This window comes from Trachemys scripta, chromosome 11, assembly GCF_013100865.1.
Source record: "Trachemys scripta elegans isolate TJP31775 chromosome 11, CAS_Tse_1.0, whole genome shotgun sequence".
Classification (NCBI taxonomy): Eukaryota; Metazoa; Chordata; order Testudines; family Emydidae; genus Trachemys; species Trachemys scripta.
The window spans coordinates 59,023,656-59,043,821 of NC_048308.1; the positions used below are offsets into that span (position 1 = coordinate 59,023,656).

At 39.6% G+C, this 20,166-nt stretch overlaps 1 protein-coding gene across 2 annotated transcripts in view; it reads left to right on the forward strand.

The window, feature by feature from the left end:
- Window positions 1-20,166, forward strand: part of PARD3B (par-3 family cell polarity regulator beta) — a 647,317-nt gene that overhangs the window by 334,549 nt on the left and 292,602 nt on the right. For both annotated transcript variants that reach the window (XM_034786262.1, XM_034786263.1), the window contains 3 exons: window positions 4,245-4,603; window positions 8,965-9,104; window positions 10,174-10,302. In XM_034786262.1, the coding sequence (XP_034642153.1) occupies window positions 4,245-4,603; window positions 8,965-9,104; window positions 10,174-10,302 (628 nt within the window). The remainder of the gene's footprint in view (window positions 1-4,244; window positions 4,604-8,964; window positions 9,105-10,173; window positions 10,303-20,166) is intronic.

A 20,166-nucleotide genomic window follows, 5' to 3' on the forward strand; every position in this document is an offset into this window, starting at 1 on the left:
CTCTGCAATGCTGCTAGCTTTCTGGAATACTTGGAAGCACTACAGTAACTGCCAGTTCTCTATCAGTTTCCCTTTTAAACTGAGAGATTAAGGAGACTTCACTTGCTCAGTTTTTGCCAAAGATTTAATTTTCTTCTGACACCATGTAACCTACAAGAGTAACATAATAGTTTTTACTTCCTGGCCCCATCACCTGAAATGAATCAGAGGTACAAAAGTTTGATGCCTCTGTCAAATGACAGGGGTTTATAGTCACTTGTTGCATTGGCTACTGATACAGAAAGAGCAATCAGTTTGACTGTATTAGTGGTAAGGTCATGGTTTCTCCTGCTGATTGCAAAGGGTCCTTTAATGGTTAGCAAAGACTGTAGTGATTACATGTTCTTTTTCAGTTTGTCTATTTTAGATGGAAGTTTTTGAATACTGCTCTGAAAGGTTGCTTTTCCTCACTAGAAGGCAATTTGTTGTAGTTTCATGTTCATAATGGTTTTATATCTCTCTACTGTGAGTCTCCTTTTTCATTTTGTGTTAATAAATTCAATTATATTCTGCTGTGTTCTGGAGATCTTAGCACCTCTTTTGGTTGAGTCTTTGCCTTTTATTTCTTTAAGTATGCATTTGGGGGCTCAAAGAATTTGACTTTCACTGCCCATTACATTTTTCTTTAAAAAAAAAAAAAAAAAAAGTCCTGGCAATTATTTCCCCCTCAGGTACTGCTTCTAGGTTTCCTACACATTTACTGGTGTTCTCACCATTATTTTTAGTTTGTGAGAGATCTCCTATTTCTATCTCTCTGATATGTTTAAAATGTGCATGTCCTAAAAATGAGCTTTTAAGCCACCATATAGTGTATTGTCACGTGGCTGCTTGCAATGATATGAGAATGGGGAGTGGTCTGAGATAAATTAAGTGAGGATTTTACATTCTTAAATATCTATTAGCTGGTGGTTTAGGGATGAGAAAGAAGTTTGTTTTGAAATAAACAGTATATGGTACAGAAGCAGGCATAACCTACAACTCTAATGTCTGTGGAGAATATGGACTGAGGAGCATAGTTCTTTCACTACTGTAGTTAAAGCATTTTTGAGCTTTATCTTGTGTGTATAATAGAGTTGGGGCACTTTTAAACTCTTCTGCTCAGATTAATCTAGAGAGAGTTTGTTCCAGAGATCCCTTTCAACTAGGATTACCATATTTAAAAAAAAAACAAAAAGAGGACACTCCATGGGGCCCTGGCCCCGCCCCAACTCCACCCCCAGCCCTGTCCCAACTCCGCCCCTTCCCCACCCCAGCTCCGCCCCTTCCCCAAAGTCCCCACCCCCTACTCTTCCCCCTCCCCTGCACACTCCGCCCCCCTGCTCCTCCCCCTCCCCTGCTTCCCGCAAATCAAATGTTCGCGGAAAGCCTGAAACAGGCAGGTAGCAGGTAAGCTGGTGCGGGGCAGGGGGAGGAGAGGGGGCGCGGCCCAGTCCGGCCCCCCCAGCCGAGCGGCTCTGGCCTGGCTTGGCTCGGGCCCTGGGGCGCTGGCCCCGGTTCCGCCCGAGTGGCTCCAGCCCGCCCCGGCCCGGCCACTTCAGCTCAGCTCGGGCCCCGATCATTAATATTCTTGTGTGATGTATGCACATGGTGTGTATTAAGAGTTTTGACTATACTCTGGAATTAAAGTGTGTTTAAACTGTGCAACACAAGTATGTAGGGACAGAATTAAAAAGGCCAAGGCAGAAAATGAGATTAAACTGACTAGAGACATAAAAGGTAAAAAGAAAACATTCTACAAATACATTAGCAGCAAGAGGGAAGACCAAGAACAGGGTACGCCCATTACTCAGTGAAGTGGGTAGCGGGGGGGTGGAAACAATAACAAAAAACGTGGAAATGACAGAAGTGTTTAAATTTTTTTTTTGGTCAGTTTTCACCAAAAAGTTTAGTAGCAATTGGACATTAATGAATGCCAATGAAAATGAGGTAGTATTATAGACTAAAATAAAGAAAGAACAAGTTAAAAATTACTTAGACAATTTAGATGTTTTCAAGTCACCAGTGCCTGATGAAATATATGCTAGAATATTCAAGGAGCTGACTGAGGAGATATCTGAACCATTAGTGATTATCTTCTAAAAGTCATGGAAGATGGGTCAGATTCCAGAGGACTGGAAAAGGGCAAATGTAGTGCCAATCTATAAAAAGGGGAGTGAGAACAACCCAGGAAATTACAGACCAGTCAGTTTAAGTTCAGTACCGGGAAAGATAATAGAGAAATAATTAAGCAATCAGTTTGCAGAAACATAGAAGATAATAAGTAACAGCACGGATTTGTCAAGAACAAATCGTGTCAAACCAACCTAATAGCTTTCTTTGACAGAATAACAAGCCTCGGGGATGGGGGGAAGCAGTAGATGTGGTATATCTTGACTTTTGTAAGGCTTTTGATACCCTCTGACATGACCATCTGATAAACAAACTAGGGAAATACAACCTAGATGGAGCTACTATAAGGTGGATGCATAACTGATTGGAAAACCATTCCCAGAGGGTAGTTATCAGTGGTTCACAGTTGAGCTGGAAGGGTGTATCAAGTGGGGTTCCACAGGGATCACTTCTGGGTCTGGTTCTATTCAATATCTTCATCAATTATTTAGATAATGGCATAGAGGACAATACCAAGCTGGGAGGAGTTGCAAGTGCTTTGGAGGATAAGATTAAAATTCAAAATGGAATGGACAAACTGGAGAAATGGTTTGAAATAAATAGGATGAAATTCAATAAGGACAAATGCAATATATTCCTGTAGCAGGGTGAATGCCCGCTCCAGCCCTGAAGGGGTTGGAAAAGTCCTGCAGAGGGCTGGGCTGTGGAAAGGGGCAAAACCCCGGCTGATTGGGGAAGTGGCTACAGCTGGAGCCATGCCCCAAACTGAGCCACTCAGCCTTATAAGAAGGCCAGGTTAGCCAGAGCTGAGGAGTCTCCCTCTGACAGGAGAGAGAGAGAGAGACAGACCTGGCTGCAGGGAACTCACCAGGGACCTAGAGTGAGACAGGGCTGGGGAAAGGCCTTGGGGGCTGGGAAGCCATAGGCCAGCAACTCCCCAGGCTGCAGGGCCTGGTCCTAGGCCCACATAGGTATTGAGGTTACAGAGGGGCAACCTGAGGATGGTTAAAGGCAAATGTATGGATCAACACTATATGAGGAAATATGGATACTTAATGATATTATGCTTTAAAGTCTGTGGCCAAAAAGGGAGAAACAGGTTCCCTCTCAGACAGGAGAGAAAGCAGCTATTTACCTGTCTCCTATGTATATTAAGCATGGTGGAATGAAAATAGTGGAAACCCCATTAATGTACAGGGGAATGGGAAATCCAAAGGAAGGGAAAAACAACATGAGTTCATCATGCCCCTTGAAACAAAGGCATTGAACTTTAGAAGACGTAAGCAAAAATAGAAGCCGTCTTTGTCATCCCTCACTAGACGGAGACCAGAGGCCAGAGCTCTTGCAAGATGAGAAATATGGGTTCTTCAACCATGGAGGGGTTGAAGTCTCTGGAAACTGAATATAGTTGACACTTAGGAAGACAAGGGAAGCCAGAGCTTTGTCTTCTGTGGAAGGTCCTGACTGAGGGAAAGTCAACCATGGTTGGAAAGGAGGAAGACTGATGAGGGAAACCATCTAGAACAAAACATATAACTTGCTAGATTAAGTTTTAGACTTTTATGTTCATGTTTTCACTTTTGTTTGTATGTAGCCCTGTCTAGCTTTATTCCTTTAAATTGGTATCACTTAACCTATGTCTAATTGTTAATAAACTTGGTTCATTTTCCCTATAAACCAGCTCAGTTCTATGTTTGTAGGGAAGGGTGTATTTACCCCAGTTAAGTTACTAAGTTGTGATGTACCTTATTGTTTCTCTAAACTGTCCTGGAGAGGGCTGGACATTGCAGAACACATGGTTTTGGAAAATTTGGGACTGAGGGTGTATGGGGGTCACCCTGCAAGTAGTAACTGAGGCTGGTAGAAGTCGATGTGGGGCGGCAGACAGGCAGCTAAAGTCAGAGCTGCTGAACCATGGTGTGACTTGCATGCTGGTAGGCTGGCTGTGAGTGGCCCAGCATGGAAGCTGCAGCAGCAAAGCATTGTAAGGCACTCAAGCTTGCTGGCAGGTCTTACTGGTCTGCATTGCACCCCAAACCCCATAACACACAGATTTTCTGGTTTTGATTAATCTGTTTTCATGCTTTTCTTTAAAGGGCTCAGGATATCTTCCGTCAGGCAATGAAATCTCCAAGTGTCTTCTTGGAAGTGGTTCCTCCATATAATCGTGAACAATATGAAAAGTCTGTCATTGCTCCCCTTTGTTTGCTCGATAATGATGAAGGAGTTCCAAAAACAAAGGTTTCACCTCCTGTTCTTACGAAACCAACTGTGAAAACAGTAGATCTCTCTGGAATGAACAGCCTGGAGACAGATCTGCAGGCAACACTACAACACGCTAAGAGCCCCAATCTCCCAAGGTTGGGTAAGAAACCATCTTCGCCATCACTGTCTCCTCTGATGGGCTTCGGCAACAAGAAAAATGCAAAGAGAATAAAGATAGACCTTAAGAAAGGTAAAGGTTCAACAATCAGCAGTGATGTACTGTAACAACTCCATGTTCTCTGTATTGGTACCTTAACTTTTAACTGAACTAGTGACACGGGGCCATCTGAGTGTTTAAACAGTTTAGTTATTGATACTTTAGTAAAAGATAAACACAATATTCTGAATATGTCACCGGGGACTCTTGCCACGTTTTTCCTGCCCTGTTTTGTTTTTACATGCTGGTGTGACATCGTTGGGGGAGGAAGTTCATATAAGGTGATGTTGTTGCATTCTGCACTTAGGAAAAAATGAGCAGAACAGGAAAAACAAATACAAAATTTCCATGGCTTTGTAGTTAGAAGAGCCAGAGGCCACATAATCTGAAGTGAAGAAGAAGCTGTGTAGAGTGTGCAAGGGGGATAGTTTAAAAGAATAAAGTAGAGTAAGTACATGGGATGCAGCAATTAAATTTGAGAATGTGCGGTGGAGCCCCACAGATTAATTGGAGTGGAGCTTTCAGACACATCCCTGTAATTCATGGATTTTGAAGCCAGAAAGGACCATTATGATCATTTGGTCTGACCTGATATGTGGTTCATGATATGTAACACAGGCCAGAGGAGTTCCTGTTATGAATGCCTGCATCATGTCCAGTAGTTAGAGCACATCTTTTATAAAAACATCCAGTCTTGATTTTAAAATTTCCAGTGATAGAGAATCTTCTACAACCTTTGATAAATGGTTTCAATGTTTAATTGCTCTCACTGTTACAATCAGCACCTTATTTCAGGTCTGAATTTGTCTAGCTCCATCTCCCAGCCATTGGCTCTTGTTATACTTTTGTTTGTTTAACTGAATAATTCTTTATTCTCCCCATGTAGATGCTTAATTTTCTCTTTGATAAGCTTGAGTCTATCACTGTAAGGCATGTTTTACAGTCCCTTCATCAGTGTTTTGACTTTTCTCTGAATTTCTTCCGATTGAATATTCTTTTTGAAATGTGGATACCAGAACAGGACAGAGTGTTCCCATAGGGGTTGCACTGGTGCCCAATAAAGAGATATTGCCTCCCTATTCCTACTTGATATTCCTCGGTTTATATGTCATGACTCCCTAAGTCCTTTTCAGAGTCACTGCTTCGCAGGATAGAGTCCCACATCCTGTAAGTATGGGCTCCATTCTTTGTTCCTAGATGGTATGACCTTATATTTGGCTATATTGAAATTTGCCTGCACTCACCTTGCTAAGCAATCCAGATCTATCACCTTAATTATTTACCACTTCCACAATCTCTGTGTCATCTGCAAACTTTATCAGTAGTGATTTTGTTTTCTTCCAGAGCATTGATAAAAATATTAAATAGCTTAGAGACCAGAACCAATCTCTGCAGGACCTTACTGGAAACACACCCTTTAATGATGATTCCCTATTTACAATTATATTTCGCTATCAGTATGCTAGTTTTTAATCCATTTAATATGTGCCATGTTATTTTTTTTTAGAATTCTAGTTTTTTAATCAAAATGTCATGCTACCAAGCCAAATGCCTTACCGAAGTCTAAGTGTATTTATCAACCAAACCTATTCTCTCATCAAAAAATGATGCTAACTTAGTTTGACAAGATATATTTTCCATAAACCCATGTTAGTTGGCATTATAAAAACATTAATTCTTTATTAATCAAGTCCCGCATCAGCCATTCTATTTTTTATATATATATATATATATATATATATATATAGTTACTCAGGTCATCCTATTTACTCTTTTTAAATATTGGTAAAATGTTATCTTTTTCTAGAACATCCATGGTGTTCCAAGTCTTACTAAACATAAGCAGTTAACGCTCAAGAGAGTTCTTTGGTCAGCTCTTTTAAAACTACTGATTTAAAGATGTGTAACTTTAGCTGCTGTTTAACATTCTGTGTAGTTATTGTTGGAATGGAAAGTGTATGATAGGAATATATCATCTGGCTTTTTCCTAAGTACAGAACAGAAATATTTATTTAACATTTCTGTCTTTTTGTTATTATTACTGACAATTCTACCATTTCCATCTAGTAATGGGACAATATCATTGTTAAGGTTTTTTTTATTTGTGATGTTTTTAAAAAAACACAAAACCCTCTTTCTTACTGTAAAAAGAAGAACAGGAGTACTTGTGGCACCTTAGAGACTAACAAATTTATTAGAGCATAAGCTTTCGTGGACTACAGCCCACTTCTTCGGATGCATATAGACTGTGCGGTCTCTTCTGGCCATATATTTCTGCTTGTGTCCTTTTGCGTCCCTTATTAATTTTCCACAATTCCTAGCATCTGACTTCTATTTATTGTTATCAGTGCCCCTTTTTTCCATTTATTATAAATGGGGTTGTTTTTGTTCTGTTTATATTGCTGTTTTTTTTGCTTCCCTTTTGAACCAGGCTGAGGTTTATTTTTTGTTTTTAAACTATCATAGCCTGCTTTCTCGATTTTGTGGCTTTTTGGGTGTCGGAGAAAAATGTTCTTAAACAGTTCCCAATTATCATTCATATTTTTATTTAAATTTTTTCTCCCAGCTGATTTGGTTCATAATTGTTTTCTGCTTTGCAATATAGGCTCTTTTAAATTCTGTTTACACATAACAAATGTAAGATAGTCATGATCACTTGCACTAAGCAACCACTAATTTTTAGTTCTGTGATATATTCTTCTTTAGCTGTCAAACAGAGGTTCAATATAGAATTCCCCTGTTATCGCTGCCACACTTTTTGTGTTAGGAAATAGTCATATATGACTTTTAGAAATTACAAGGATGTTCTAATACTGGCAACATGCTAACTCTAGTATATGTCACCCAAATTGAAATCGCTCATGATGAGTTTTCACTATACATTACAGATAGGTGCTTAAGAAGACACTCGTCGTCTTCTCTCTTGATTTGGTGGTCTAGAGCAGACACGCATTGGCACCAGTCTTGAGCTGTAACTGTTAAAACATTGATCCATAAGCATTCAAGATTGTTTGCGTCCAAAGTTGTCGGTGACTTGGACATAGGCAATGCCATCATGACACAGAGTCTACTCCTCATCTCCTTTTGCACACTTGATCCTTCCTTGAATAGGTTATAACCAGAGATGTTGACATTCCAATCATGCAAATTTTCCCACCATGTTTCAATAATATCAACAAGGTTGAATTTATCCTCATAAATGAGCAATTCTAATTGCTCGTTTATTACCCACTCTCCTAGCGTTGGTGTACAGGCAATTAAAAATTTTCTTCTCTTGGTGCCTTGATTAATTTGGTTCATGGCATCTTGATTTTGCACTAAATAAATGCTCATTTGTCCGTCCTCCCCTCGCTTCACTCACTCCTTTTGTTGTTAAACATCCTGCTGTTCCCTAGAAGCTTGGTTCGCCTTCTGCTAAAATGGAAGCTATCCCATCTATACAACCACTCTCTCCATAAGAGGTAGGTCAATGTTCCTCACAATTAAAACCTATTACCTTACGCTACTTACTCAGCAGTTCTCTACCAGAATCTCCTTCTTTCTGTCTTCCTTCACTCTTGGAACAGAAAGGATCTCAAGAAGAATCATTTGGACATGGCTCCTTCAGCACTCTTCCAAGTTCTCTGAAGTTGTCTGTAACATGTGAGATATCATGTGAAGCAGTATCTTTAATGCCAATATGCAGGGCTGGCTTGGATAACCTCAATCTCCCAGACCCTTGCCAGACCGATGAAAACCTAAGTGTGCATAGATTTCTACTTAAGATAATACTGAGTCATTCTGCATTACTAAGACTTAAGTAGAATTTTCCATACCCTTTGAATGGTATAAAGTTTTTGTGCTCTTCATCACTGTCACCATATTTCTGCCTTTAAATTAATTTTGGCATATTTTGGGTAACAATCATGCCATTGATTATAGGCACATAATATGGTGTCAGTCAGTCCCCCTTCCTGTATTTGTGCTGCTTTGCCTAATTTTTTTTACCATAATTTTTTTTGCTTTACCCCACTATACGCAAAATATTTTATGAGATGATTTGACTCTAAAGGATTAATATCTAAAGCAGTCCCAAAACTACCTGGGAAAGAGGCATTATATTTAGAGTGTGAGCCCTCCATTTAGTTTCTGATTGGAACATGGGTAATTCAAAACTATTTTAGTTTATGCATATTAACAGCAGGGTCTGAACCTGTCTCTTCTGACAGTGGCATAATATTTACTCTTCTGGTCTTCCGTGAAATCATGCTCAATGGCTGAAGCAGCTTTCGTTGAAAGCTCATCTAAATGCTTGCTCTTGATACTTACACTTTTAAATTTTACTGTTCCGTTATTTTAATTAATATCATTTTCTTGTTGAAATTTACAATGAGCCTTCTCTGTCTGCACTCTAGGTCCTGAAGGACTTGGTTTCACTGTGGTTACCAGAGACTCTTCAGTTCATGGTCCTGGTCCTATTTTTGTGAAGAATATTTTGCCAAAGGGGGCAGCAGTCAAAGATGGTCGTTTGCAGTCAGGAGACCGAATACTGGAGGTTAGCAGAACTGGGAATATCAAACATCCCTTCCTTTTTCACCACTAAATATTTTTTTATTGACTTTTAAAATATATATTTTAGATATATTTGTATTTTCTGTAATTACTAGTGACTAACATAGCATGGCATGTTCCTAATTTAAACCCCATATTTCCCCATTTTGCAGGTTGTTGGGTTGTTGTTTTTTAAAGTACAGTGCTTTCATACTGCTTGCTGATTTAAATATACAGTTCAGAATCAGGTGCCTATGAAAATAGTCTTGCAAGGCATTCAAACAAGGGAGAGCTGATAAAATGGCTGCCTGATTTTTGAAAGTAGATGCATCAATTGAAATAATATCCAAGAATCTGTGTATTCACTGTGAATGTTTTTCTAATGCACATTTTAAATCAGTTGCATTGTATTTTCTCGGTTTTAAATGTTCATACTTGTATGACTTATGAACTCATTATCTATGGGGCTATTTTTACTTGCTAACCTCAAAGAGCGCTAATGTAAACAATATTAATACATACCTCTTGTTTAGTGGTTTTCATTTTCAAAGAGCTTTACAAACTGATTAATCTTTACAAAACCCCTGCCAGGTAGGTATTGTAAATCCCCATTAACAGATGGTGAAAACTAGCAAAGAGGATAAGTGATTTGTGCAGGCCTGAGAGGAAACTCACTGTGGCAACCAAATTAAGAGCTTGGGTGCATGGCTCTGAAGCACAGATTACAGGGGTGTGAATTTCAGCATGCACTGAAGTGTTGCTCTGTAACTGCCCCATATAAATCTTGCTAGTATGAAGTCACAGGTTTGCAGTAATGTAGTCCCAGAAGACTATGTCAATGCAAGCTAGGTACTTTGTAGTTCCCGCTAGTAGGGTCTACACGGGGCAATCACAGCTCAACACTTCAATGTGGGCTGCAACTCACGGTCCCGTGGTCTGTGCTACAGGACCTTAAAACTCAATATTTCTTGGTTCTCAGACCACTGAACCACACCTCTCCCAGTTTAGAAAGTCAAAGACCGCACTCGTTAGTCAGAATTATTGTTTGTTTGTTTCCTAATTATGTCCATTAGGTGAATGGCAGAGATGTCACTGGCAGGACCCAGGAAGAACTAGTGGCTATGTTGAGAAGCACTAAGCAAGGGGAGACTGTCTCTCTGATCGTGGCTCGGCAGGAGGAAGCCTTTCTGCCTCGAGAGCTGGTAATGTTTTTTTCCGCTATGCCGAATCAGACTAGTTCTCTGTGTTTAAAAATTGACCTAAGAAATACAAGTAAACTGTCGCTGGATGAGAAGCCAGTGAAGGGCAATTATTTAAGGCTGGTCTTGGAGAAGTATTTATATTTAATTTTATCCATTATTTAATATAATTCTTTGAAATTTGATTTTCATCCCAGAAGTGACATCATAGGCATAATTCACAAGGGAATACTGTAAATGAATTATGTAATGATGAGATTGAGCATGTCTGAAAATAAAGTACTCTTTTTTTAGGCTTCGGGTTTTGTTTTAAGTTTGAGTGTATCTAGTGAATTTCATTGCTTGTGAAAGTAATGGACTAATGACACTGGTTGCTGACAGGCTCTGAAGCTTCCCTACACAATACTGACAGTGCCTCTAAAACATGCGTTGTTCAGAACTGGGCATCTCCTAAATTGGGAATGCCAGTTGTGTTGCGGTTATATGTGCTGAAGGGAAAATTCCATAGTAGTTCTCAGGGCTAATAGGGGAGAACCTTGCTTTCTTGGCAAACATTCTAATATGTGTGAGCTATTCTTAAGCTGTTTAACAGATTTCACATTCATTTACTAAGCCAGTGTACTACTGTCAAATAGAGCAGTGCTTTGGGAAACCTTGAATGTAAAACCATATTCCTTTCCACCCTAAATATACATAGGAGTCCATTAATATAGAAATACATACTTGTTTCCTCTCAAAGAAGGCCATCTCTTTTCCCTTATCTTGACCGATGCATATACTTGTCTTTTCAGTGAGAGCTCTGCAGGATAAAGGAAGGACAGCACTTCCTGCCTTTGTCTCATTCTATTTTCTTTGAAGAAAACAAATGGCCTTTCTTGTTTTCTTACTTGAAGAACTTGTCTTCTCCCTTTTGTCAGGACTTCGCTTTTCCTTTTGCTTTACCCCCTGTTAGCACCATCTCCTTTTGCAATCCACTTCGGTATGTTTTCTCATACTTTTCCTCTTGTTTCCTTGTTATCACTTAGTCCTTGTTGAGCAAAGTGTGTGTGTTGCCTGCGCTCCTATCGGAAGCCCTGGAGTAGGTTAGTTACTGTGATGTGACCCTCTGTCTTTCTGCAGCTGCTAGCCACTGCTTCCTGTACATGTACTACTGATCCAGAGCCAAAATGAAGTGTGCTGAGCTAATCTATTTTTGTTTTAATTTTCCTTTTTGCTTGAGCAATTATGTAAGGGGAAAAATTAGTGATGGAATGCTATCAAAACCATCCCAGGTTTATTAAAGAGATAACATTGCTAATTAGTGGTTCCCAGAGCTGCCAACCATGCTGACCTTTGTGAGGCCCTATTTAGAAAGATCCTGAGCTCTAAATTCACTGTGTGTATGGGCATGAAGGAGAGAATTTCTAAGTAAATGTACAAACCTGTCCATCATATTTAGGATCAAAACTCAAATGCAATTCTCCTTCTTCCTCTCCCCAATTTTTTTAAACAATAAAGATAAAGGGAGAAAAAAGCAAACAGTGTTGTTATGTAAGTTAGAAAATACCATTGCTTGAGAAGTGTATGGGTTTTTTTTAAGTGTGCCATACTTTTTTTTTTTTAACCATTTCCGTGTCTATATCTTTCCCACCTAGCGTTATGTTTTCTGCTTTGCTGCCAGATTATGCTGGAAATCACAGCAATCCCTGGTGGGTAAAAGAGGCTGTAGAGATTTCTATCTGCCAAGCTTGCTTTCTATTCAATTCTAGACCCTACAGCAAGGATTAGCTATATTTCACAAGTTACTTCTGACTGGCAAGATTGAGACCCAAAAGGTAGCCACATTTATCCTGCTGGTTTGGCCTTCACTTAAATTGCTTTCTCTATGAGAGTGATGCACAGATGGCCCTCAGAGCAACAGTGATGGCATGTGAATTCTAATACAGTACTATAGTCCTTGTAAACCCGTTGACTTACCATATAACATATTTTAGTAACTGAAATTTATATTGGATGCTTTTAAGGAACATGTCCTTCTAATTTAGAAGCCTTTCAGTAATATCTACTTGGTAGCTTGCTATAGAAATATGGCTTACAATACTGCTTGGCTACCAGATGTTCAGATTAATGCGATGTTTGATGGAAGTCATGTGGCATCTGAAAATAGTCTCAGCAGAGATTTAAAAGGAATCAAAACTACTTGATGTGCCTTTTTTGTTGTTTTTAATTTTAAGATTGAATAAGAGTAATCCTCTGCCACCAACAATACATTTTTGGTGGCAGAGGATTAGAAGAGAAGAAAGAATTAGAGGATTAGAAGAGGAGGAGAAGAAACCACAAACAAACAAAATAACTTAGAATGTTTGTTTGTAGGAGGAAAGTAGATGGTTAATCCAATATTTGCTAAGGATGATTTTAGCTACCGGTTGAAACCTTGTGTACTGCATGTAGAATATGACCCAAAAGTTTGTTGTGGTGGTGGTTTTAACAATAGGGTAAATGCTGCTACAGCAAACCTGTTCCTCATTTGAGCAGTGCTCTGAATATATGAGTTCACTTCAGGTTGTTGGTAATCTCAAAAGATCTGAATGGTTTGGCAACTTTGCTGTTGAAAGGTCCAATTCAAATACTCCGTGTCCTCATGGCAGACTCTGTCTTTCACAGTCTCCAAGGCATGGTGCAAAACACCTTTATTTTGTTTATCATTCCATTATTTAAATAAACATATTGGCTGCTTCAAGCACCTGTCCCAACAGAAATGAGTAAAATAACACAGGGTGACATTCTGGTACCTGCCCCCTAACAGTATGTTATAAGGTAAAGTAATAGGGAGGGTAAAACAAAGCCCCTTTTTATGAAGGCTTGCCCTCAGTAACATTTCAACTGTATTAGATTGCACAGGAGCACTATTTGAGGGTATTGCCATTCTGATCTTATGCTGATAATTTGCTATCAAATATAAAAATTAGATATTGAGAGCAGTAAACCTTTATCTTGAGTGTCTCTTGCTGCTGGTGTAGGTGAGGGGATGTTGTAAAAAGAAGATATTATTGGATTGCAGAGGATTGGGATTTAGTTATATTAACCCTGTCAAAGTTAACATCTGAGAGCTGTATGACTACATTGTTCATACATTATAAACATTAAATAAAACCTAAAGCACACTCTTTGAGTTATTGTCATTACTCAAAAAGAGAATAAGGGGCTCTTATGAGATTTTCTTATTGAAGCAGATGAGCAAAGTGGAATTTGGACCAACCACAGACTGTCCAGTTAGCCAAAAGGCACTAGGAATTCCTGCTGCTTGTTAACCATGTAATAGCTGAGTAAGGAGGTGGTTACAAACTCAGGATGAGCTTGAATTGCTTAATTATCCCCGACTACAGACTAGCCTGTGACTAGTGCATACTATAGGTGCATTTTGTATTTAAGTTATGCAGTATTGTGTACGTTTTCTAAAGTGTTTAAAGATTAGAGAAAAAATGACTCACTGATCAGGGTTGGATTATCCAGCTATTACAAAATAAATAAAACATACATCAAACTGAGGCTACTGTTCCATCCTATTCTGAAAATATACACAGAGTTTTGATCATGTATTTATCTGTCTCTCTCTCTCTCTTCTCTCATTTTCCCCAGGAAAAAATGTGTGATCTTAAGGTGGCTCTCTCTTTTTTTAAATGATTTAAAGATCATTTTTCTTTTTCTCCAAGTTGGTAAAATACAAAGCCACTTAAATTAGAATCAGCTAAAACTTAACCCTTCTTTGGCATGGCACTGTTCATTCTCGGGGCAGTGGCTTTTAAAAACGTTCTTATTATTTTTAATGAGTGTTCAAGCTACAGGATGTGTATGCACAGAGGCAGAGAAGTGCCCTTCCACCAAACTTGTCACAAATAATAAAGCATTGAAAAGGTTAATATGTATTTTTATGTATTTTAAGCCTTGGCATGCACATTACTGTAAGCTTTGTATCTCTATTGTTTTAAAGATGGTTTTAAATAATCAAGTCTAGTTGTGATCATTATTTGTCTTGTTACCGCACACATTTTTCCCCCGAGGGAGGAAGTAAACAAAGCAAAACAACAAACAAACAAAAAACCCTCACACTGGTGTTTTTATAACAAATGCTATAGGAGAAGAACCTGTATAATGTAACTGTTGATCTTTAAATCTAGAATTCTCTCTTTTTACATATTTATTACACAGTATGGAAGGAAGCACGGTTAGTGGCAAGTTCAGTTATGCTTTTTCTTCCACTCACTCAGTTGTGATTAACTTTTACGTTTTAGCTTTTTTCTAATTAATTCTTTGCACTACCTGGAATTCTTCACCTAAAGGAAGATTTCTTGCTTGTCTGAAATGTTGTCCTTTTTATTTTAAGTATTCAAAGCTTGATTTCTTTATTGTTTCTTACCTGTTAATCTGCAGGAAAGACTGCACCAAATTTCAGTGCAGCCTTAACCATTATTGTACCTCCTATTGTTTGTACTCCCAATTTCAATAACTTGTATGTTTAAAATCCCTGATTTGGAACTCCTCTCATATACAAGTATCCTAAATTATGGTTCAAATAAATTCAGTCACCTCAGCAATTAACTGTACTCTCTCAAAAATGAAGTCTAGTTTTTGAAAATCTGGCCCATGATACACATCACATGTTAATGCTTTTAAAGACTATATAATACAATTTCTATATGAATATTTTTGTACCTTATATAGATACAGGGGAGAAAATCTTAAATGTATATAGAACCTTTTATTCCAAGGTATAGAGTATATACATATCAAAATCACATCTCCCTCAAGGATTTCTTGTGCAGAGAGTCTTGGTTGTGGGGTTGTGGGCACCACTAATCTGGAACAATCTAAAAAGTATTGACAGAGGGGACCATGCACATGCATCTTTGTACATCAGAACATTTTGCACAAGGGTATAGTAGTCAGCCTTTAAACTCTGCAGTTTACATGAACTAAATGTATACAGTTACCTCAGTATTTGCAGGATTAGCTATACTTACTGTAGTTAACATCTAGAGTACTAGAAATATTGTACTGAGGTAGTGTTATTTAGTTATCTTGTTCATTATCTAAAATAACTATCACGTTTTTTATGCAGGGGATCATAGCATGAAGTATGGCGAGCTGGTCTTGATATCATCTACCTGTTTATTTCTGCTGCTTAGAATAATTTGTTTGAGTTTAGCTTTTTGTTAAGATTTTTTTTTATTGAGTAGGTGTTATTTTTGCACCATTTTGGCAGTGCTGTTGTGCATCAGTCTAGCTCCCATTAAAACAAAGAATTTTAGTTGGTTCCCAACCTTTCTCAAGGAGGGTCAGCAATATCTGTGTTGAGAGCTGCAGGGGAGCTGACTTCATTTGGAACTGGCGTTGCTTTGGACCCAAATCCTTTGAAGGTGTTTAAGGGTGGCTGTCTTGGATTTTGAATCAGGATTGTCTGTCTGTTTCCAAAGACTTATGAAAAACGCCTTGAAGATCTGCAGATAAGATCAGTGTATTTGGCATCATATACACCAGAGAGCTCAGAAGTCTTAGTTGGCATCACACTTGAATCCATGAAATTAGAAACCAGAAAGACTTATGAATAGGAGTGGAGACACTATAACATATGGCTCTCAACAGAAACTTAGGCTTTGTATGCCTCAACTCCCAGCTATCTGGGCTGCAATATTTATTTGCTGTAAAATCAAGATTTGCTTTTGCCATTACTTAAATCCACTTGGCAGCTAGAGTGGGTTACCATCTGAAAGCATCATCAGATCTGATTTATCTACCCATCAGCAATGATGATCATGGTCCCTTCTGGCCCCAAGATCTATGAATGTATCTATGAAAAAGTTCTTCCAGGACAGTGGTTTTCAAACTTTTTTTCTGGTGACCCAGTTGATGAAAATTGTTGATGCCTGCAACCCAACGGAGCTGGGGATGAGAGGTTTGGGGTGTGGGAGTGGCTGAGGGCTGGGGCAGAAGGTTGGGGTGCAGGGGTGAGGGCTGTGGGGTGGTGCTGAGAATGAGGGGTTCAGTGTATGGGAGGTGCCTCCGGGTTGGGGAAGGGGGTCAGGGCTCTGAGCTGGGGGTGAAGGCTCAGGGGTGGGGCTTGGGGTGCAGGGCGGGGCTCTGGGTTTGGGGGGGGCTCGGGGCTGGGGCATGGGGTTGGGGCGTGAGCTTACCTCAGGCGGCTCCCGGTCAGCGGCGCAGCAGGGCTGCTAAGGCAGGCTTCCTGCCTGTCCTGGCACCGCGGACTGCGCTGCGCCATGGAAGCAGCCAGCAGCAGGTCAGCAGGTCCGGCTCTTAGGCGGAAGTGCACAAGTGGCTCTGCATGGCTCTTGCCTGCAGGCCCCCCGCCCCAGCTCCCATTGGTCGGTTCTGGTCAATGGAGTGCAGAGCCGAGTTCGGGGTGGGGGCAGCACGCGGAGCCCCGTGGCCCCCCTGCCTAGGAGCTGGACCTGCTGCTGGCTGCTTCCGGGGTGCAACGCGGTGTCAGAACAGGTAGGGACTAGCCTGCCTTAGCCAGGCAGCACCGACGATGGGACTTTTAACGGCGCAGTCGTTGGTGCTGACCAGAGCCGCTGTGACTTAGTGCCTAGACCTAGTCCTGGGTCGCAACCTGCAGTTTGAAAACCACTGTTCTAGGATATGACTTCTTATTGTGAACCTCTCTGGAATTGAAGTGGGTAGACAAAACTATCCAAAGGTTGTTCTCTTTACCATCCCTACTTTAAAACTGTAGCTATTAAGTCAGTTAGAAAAATTAATAAGATTTGTATGTGGCTGACCATCTACTAACAGTATTCCATAGAGCCTGGGTAATATCTCAGTGCTGTGCTAAACTCTTCTTTAAGGTAGTGTGCAAATTTAGGTCCTGATTCAGCAAGGTCTTCAACCATATGCCTGCCTTCAAGTATGTTAGATGTTAGTGGGATTACTTGCATGATTAAATGTCTGGCTGAAATGTGTCTTTGGTCTTAACTAGTTAATGTGCCTCCCAGTCTACTTCCCAGAGTCTCATAACTTACAAAAGGAAGCGAGGCTGGATAGTTAGGTGTTAAGAGTGCAGTAAGGCACTGAGCTATTACTTATGACAAAACCCTTTCACAAAGGGAGACCATTTTCTCTCATAAAAATCACCATGAGATTTTGAATAATTATACAAAGGAAGTTGGAGGATCTTGTTTTTGAAGTCTCTGACGGAGTCTCACATGGTAAAATGTGAAATGCAATTTATCATCCTTGGAGGATTGAAGTGCTGAATCTGATTCTGTCAGTATTCAAAGCTGTGGTTCCAAGGCGTCTAGGTATTTCAAACTAAAGCCTTTCTATCCAATGTGACATGAACTTGCAGTGCACTACATTAATGTGCAAAATACCCAAGCACAATAGAACATTCACCTCTGTCCTTTTAACAGGAGTTACCATTAGTGACTATTTTTATCACAATATAGTAGATAGATAAATGCAGATAAAAAGCTTCTGTAAAAGTGTGGTAAGGGATATATGCAACAGTGACGTCAGTTATTTACCTCATTGTGACATTACATCAGACCATTACCTTGGAGCATTGTTTTCAGTAGCGTCACAGTATATCTACCACAACGTATAGTATGGTTACTCACTAAATAATTGGCCACCAAAGTGTGTGTATGTGTTTTTAAACTGTGTCTACGTTCTTATTGGAAAGAAGGTAACGAATGGTGTAAACAATTCGGCATGTTTTTTCAGACCTTTCTGTCAAATCATAGTCAATGTTCAGAGACTGCTCTTTAACCTGTAGGGTTTCTTGCAGAAAATAGTAGTGAAAGCATGTAAATGTCTTATTTCCTTCATAAGCCTTTGAAAATAATCCTCCTGGGTACATTGCCTCTCACTCTGAGCTCTGAATGGCACTCAAGGGAGTTGGCATCTCTTATCAGAACTGAGCAGCTAGGCAAGGGGCAGCCAGCACATTGAGAGGCCATGATAGTGTGCTGGTCAAGGGCATCAGTCAGGTAGTGAAAGGCCTCTTGTTGTGTTAAACAAATGCTATTTCCTTCCTGGCTTCAGTGAGAACTGTTTTTTGTAAGCTTCTCTTTTGGCAAAAGAACAATGGGGATAAATAAGGCAGCCCTTCCAGTCAGGGAGATGTGCATTAGATTATCATAAATCCACAGATAAAAAGTGCAGTGGTCAATGAGAACAGGCGTTCTGAGATTAAATAAGAGGTTTAATTGAAAGTGGTGTCTCAGGAGATGGAGGATTGAGCATAATATTTAGTAGATACCATGGACCGTATTGAGAAGAAATAACACAATGAAAAGTGCTTATTTTTAAAACCTTCCAGTTCTGTTTCTGTTGTAGGTAGAAGACAGTTTCTACTGTAGACAGTGGGGAAGATTGAAGATGCATTTTGACTGTGCCCTGTAGGTGTGGAAAGATATTAGGAGTATATAAGTAGATATTACACTGTTTGAAGCATTACATATAGTTTTTTAATTAACAAGTCAGAGATCTGTAACACAGATGCACTTGTTAAAGCTAAGTAAAAACCAGTGGTGACACTTACTTGCGTACACTGCTAGCTAACTAAGTCTCCTGAAACTCTCAATTCAAGATTTTCTATCTATTGCATTGACCATTGGTTTGCTATAGTTGTAAGTTTTTCTGCTAATATGTCTAACAGGTTTACACAGTCCTCTCACCTTTTTTTTGAAGTGTAGTCCTTTATGAACTTTGTTGGCCATTTTCTGACTAATTTGACTAATAAGTAAGAGTTTGTAGGAGAGAGGGCTTTGGGGTGTTTTTGTTTTGTTATGTTATCAAACTCCAGTCATCAATCCCAGGTTTGGGAGCAAAACTTCTCAAACAAGAGCCTTGGTTTTACTGATATAACAGTGAAGTCATTTGCATTTTGAGACAATTGATTCTATTGTTCAGTCATATCAAACAAATTATAAAATTGCTGCAGATTGCCTATATCCAATATACATTGAATTTTCAGAGGTCTGCCATAAGATTTAAGAGAGATTTGATTACAGCAAGTGTTTAATTTTTGGAAAATTACTGTTTTCACTTATTTCAAATCTTGTAGTTGCCAAGTAATACCAGCTGTCATAATAATCTATGTATGAATATCAGTGCATGCCTACCCCCACTGGAAAACTTTTCAGAAGGATGCTGCAGTTAGAGCTTACTGGAGATCCCAGAGACACTTTCCAGTTCTTTGCCTACACAACCTAAAAATTAAAAATTGATGAATTTATAGATGGAGCGACAGTGATACATGCATTAAGGATGTCTGTCATTTTCCATAATACACCCCTAGTTGCTTATGTCTCAATACCCACAATTTTGGAACTGTCTTTTTTCTTATTGGGAAGTCTATAACCAGATGAGCTCAGACCAGTGAGACCTGGAAATAGTGGACAAAGGTTGTTTATCCAATTCCAACCCCTCCCTACTCTTTTCCTTTCCTCTTCTGGGACTGTTTCACAAGATATTGCTCAGAAACAAAGTGGACTCCCTTCCGCAACTCAGAGACATGGAAGAAATGTCCATGAAAGTCGAGGGCAGGGGAGTTATTCTCATTATTTCCTAGCCCTAAATAAGAAAAGAGGTTGAAATCACATTTTGGATCTCTGACAACTCAACAGATTCATCCATTGTTTCAAATTCGTGGATGATAAATTCAGATTCCTACCTGAGATCCTGAAGACAGTTCACAGCTCCTGACTTGCAAGATGCCTAGTTCCATATCGTAATTCATATCACTCACAGGAAATACTTCTATTTCTTGTGGGAAAGTCTCATTACTGATTCACAATGGTTCCCTTTGGCATCTCCACAGCCCTAAGAGGCCTCACCAAGTGCTAGCAGTCATGGCTGCACATCCAA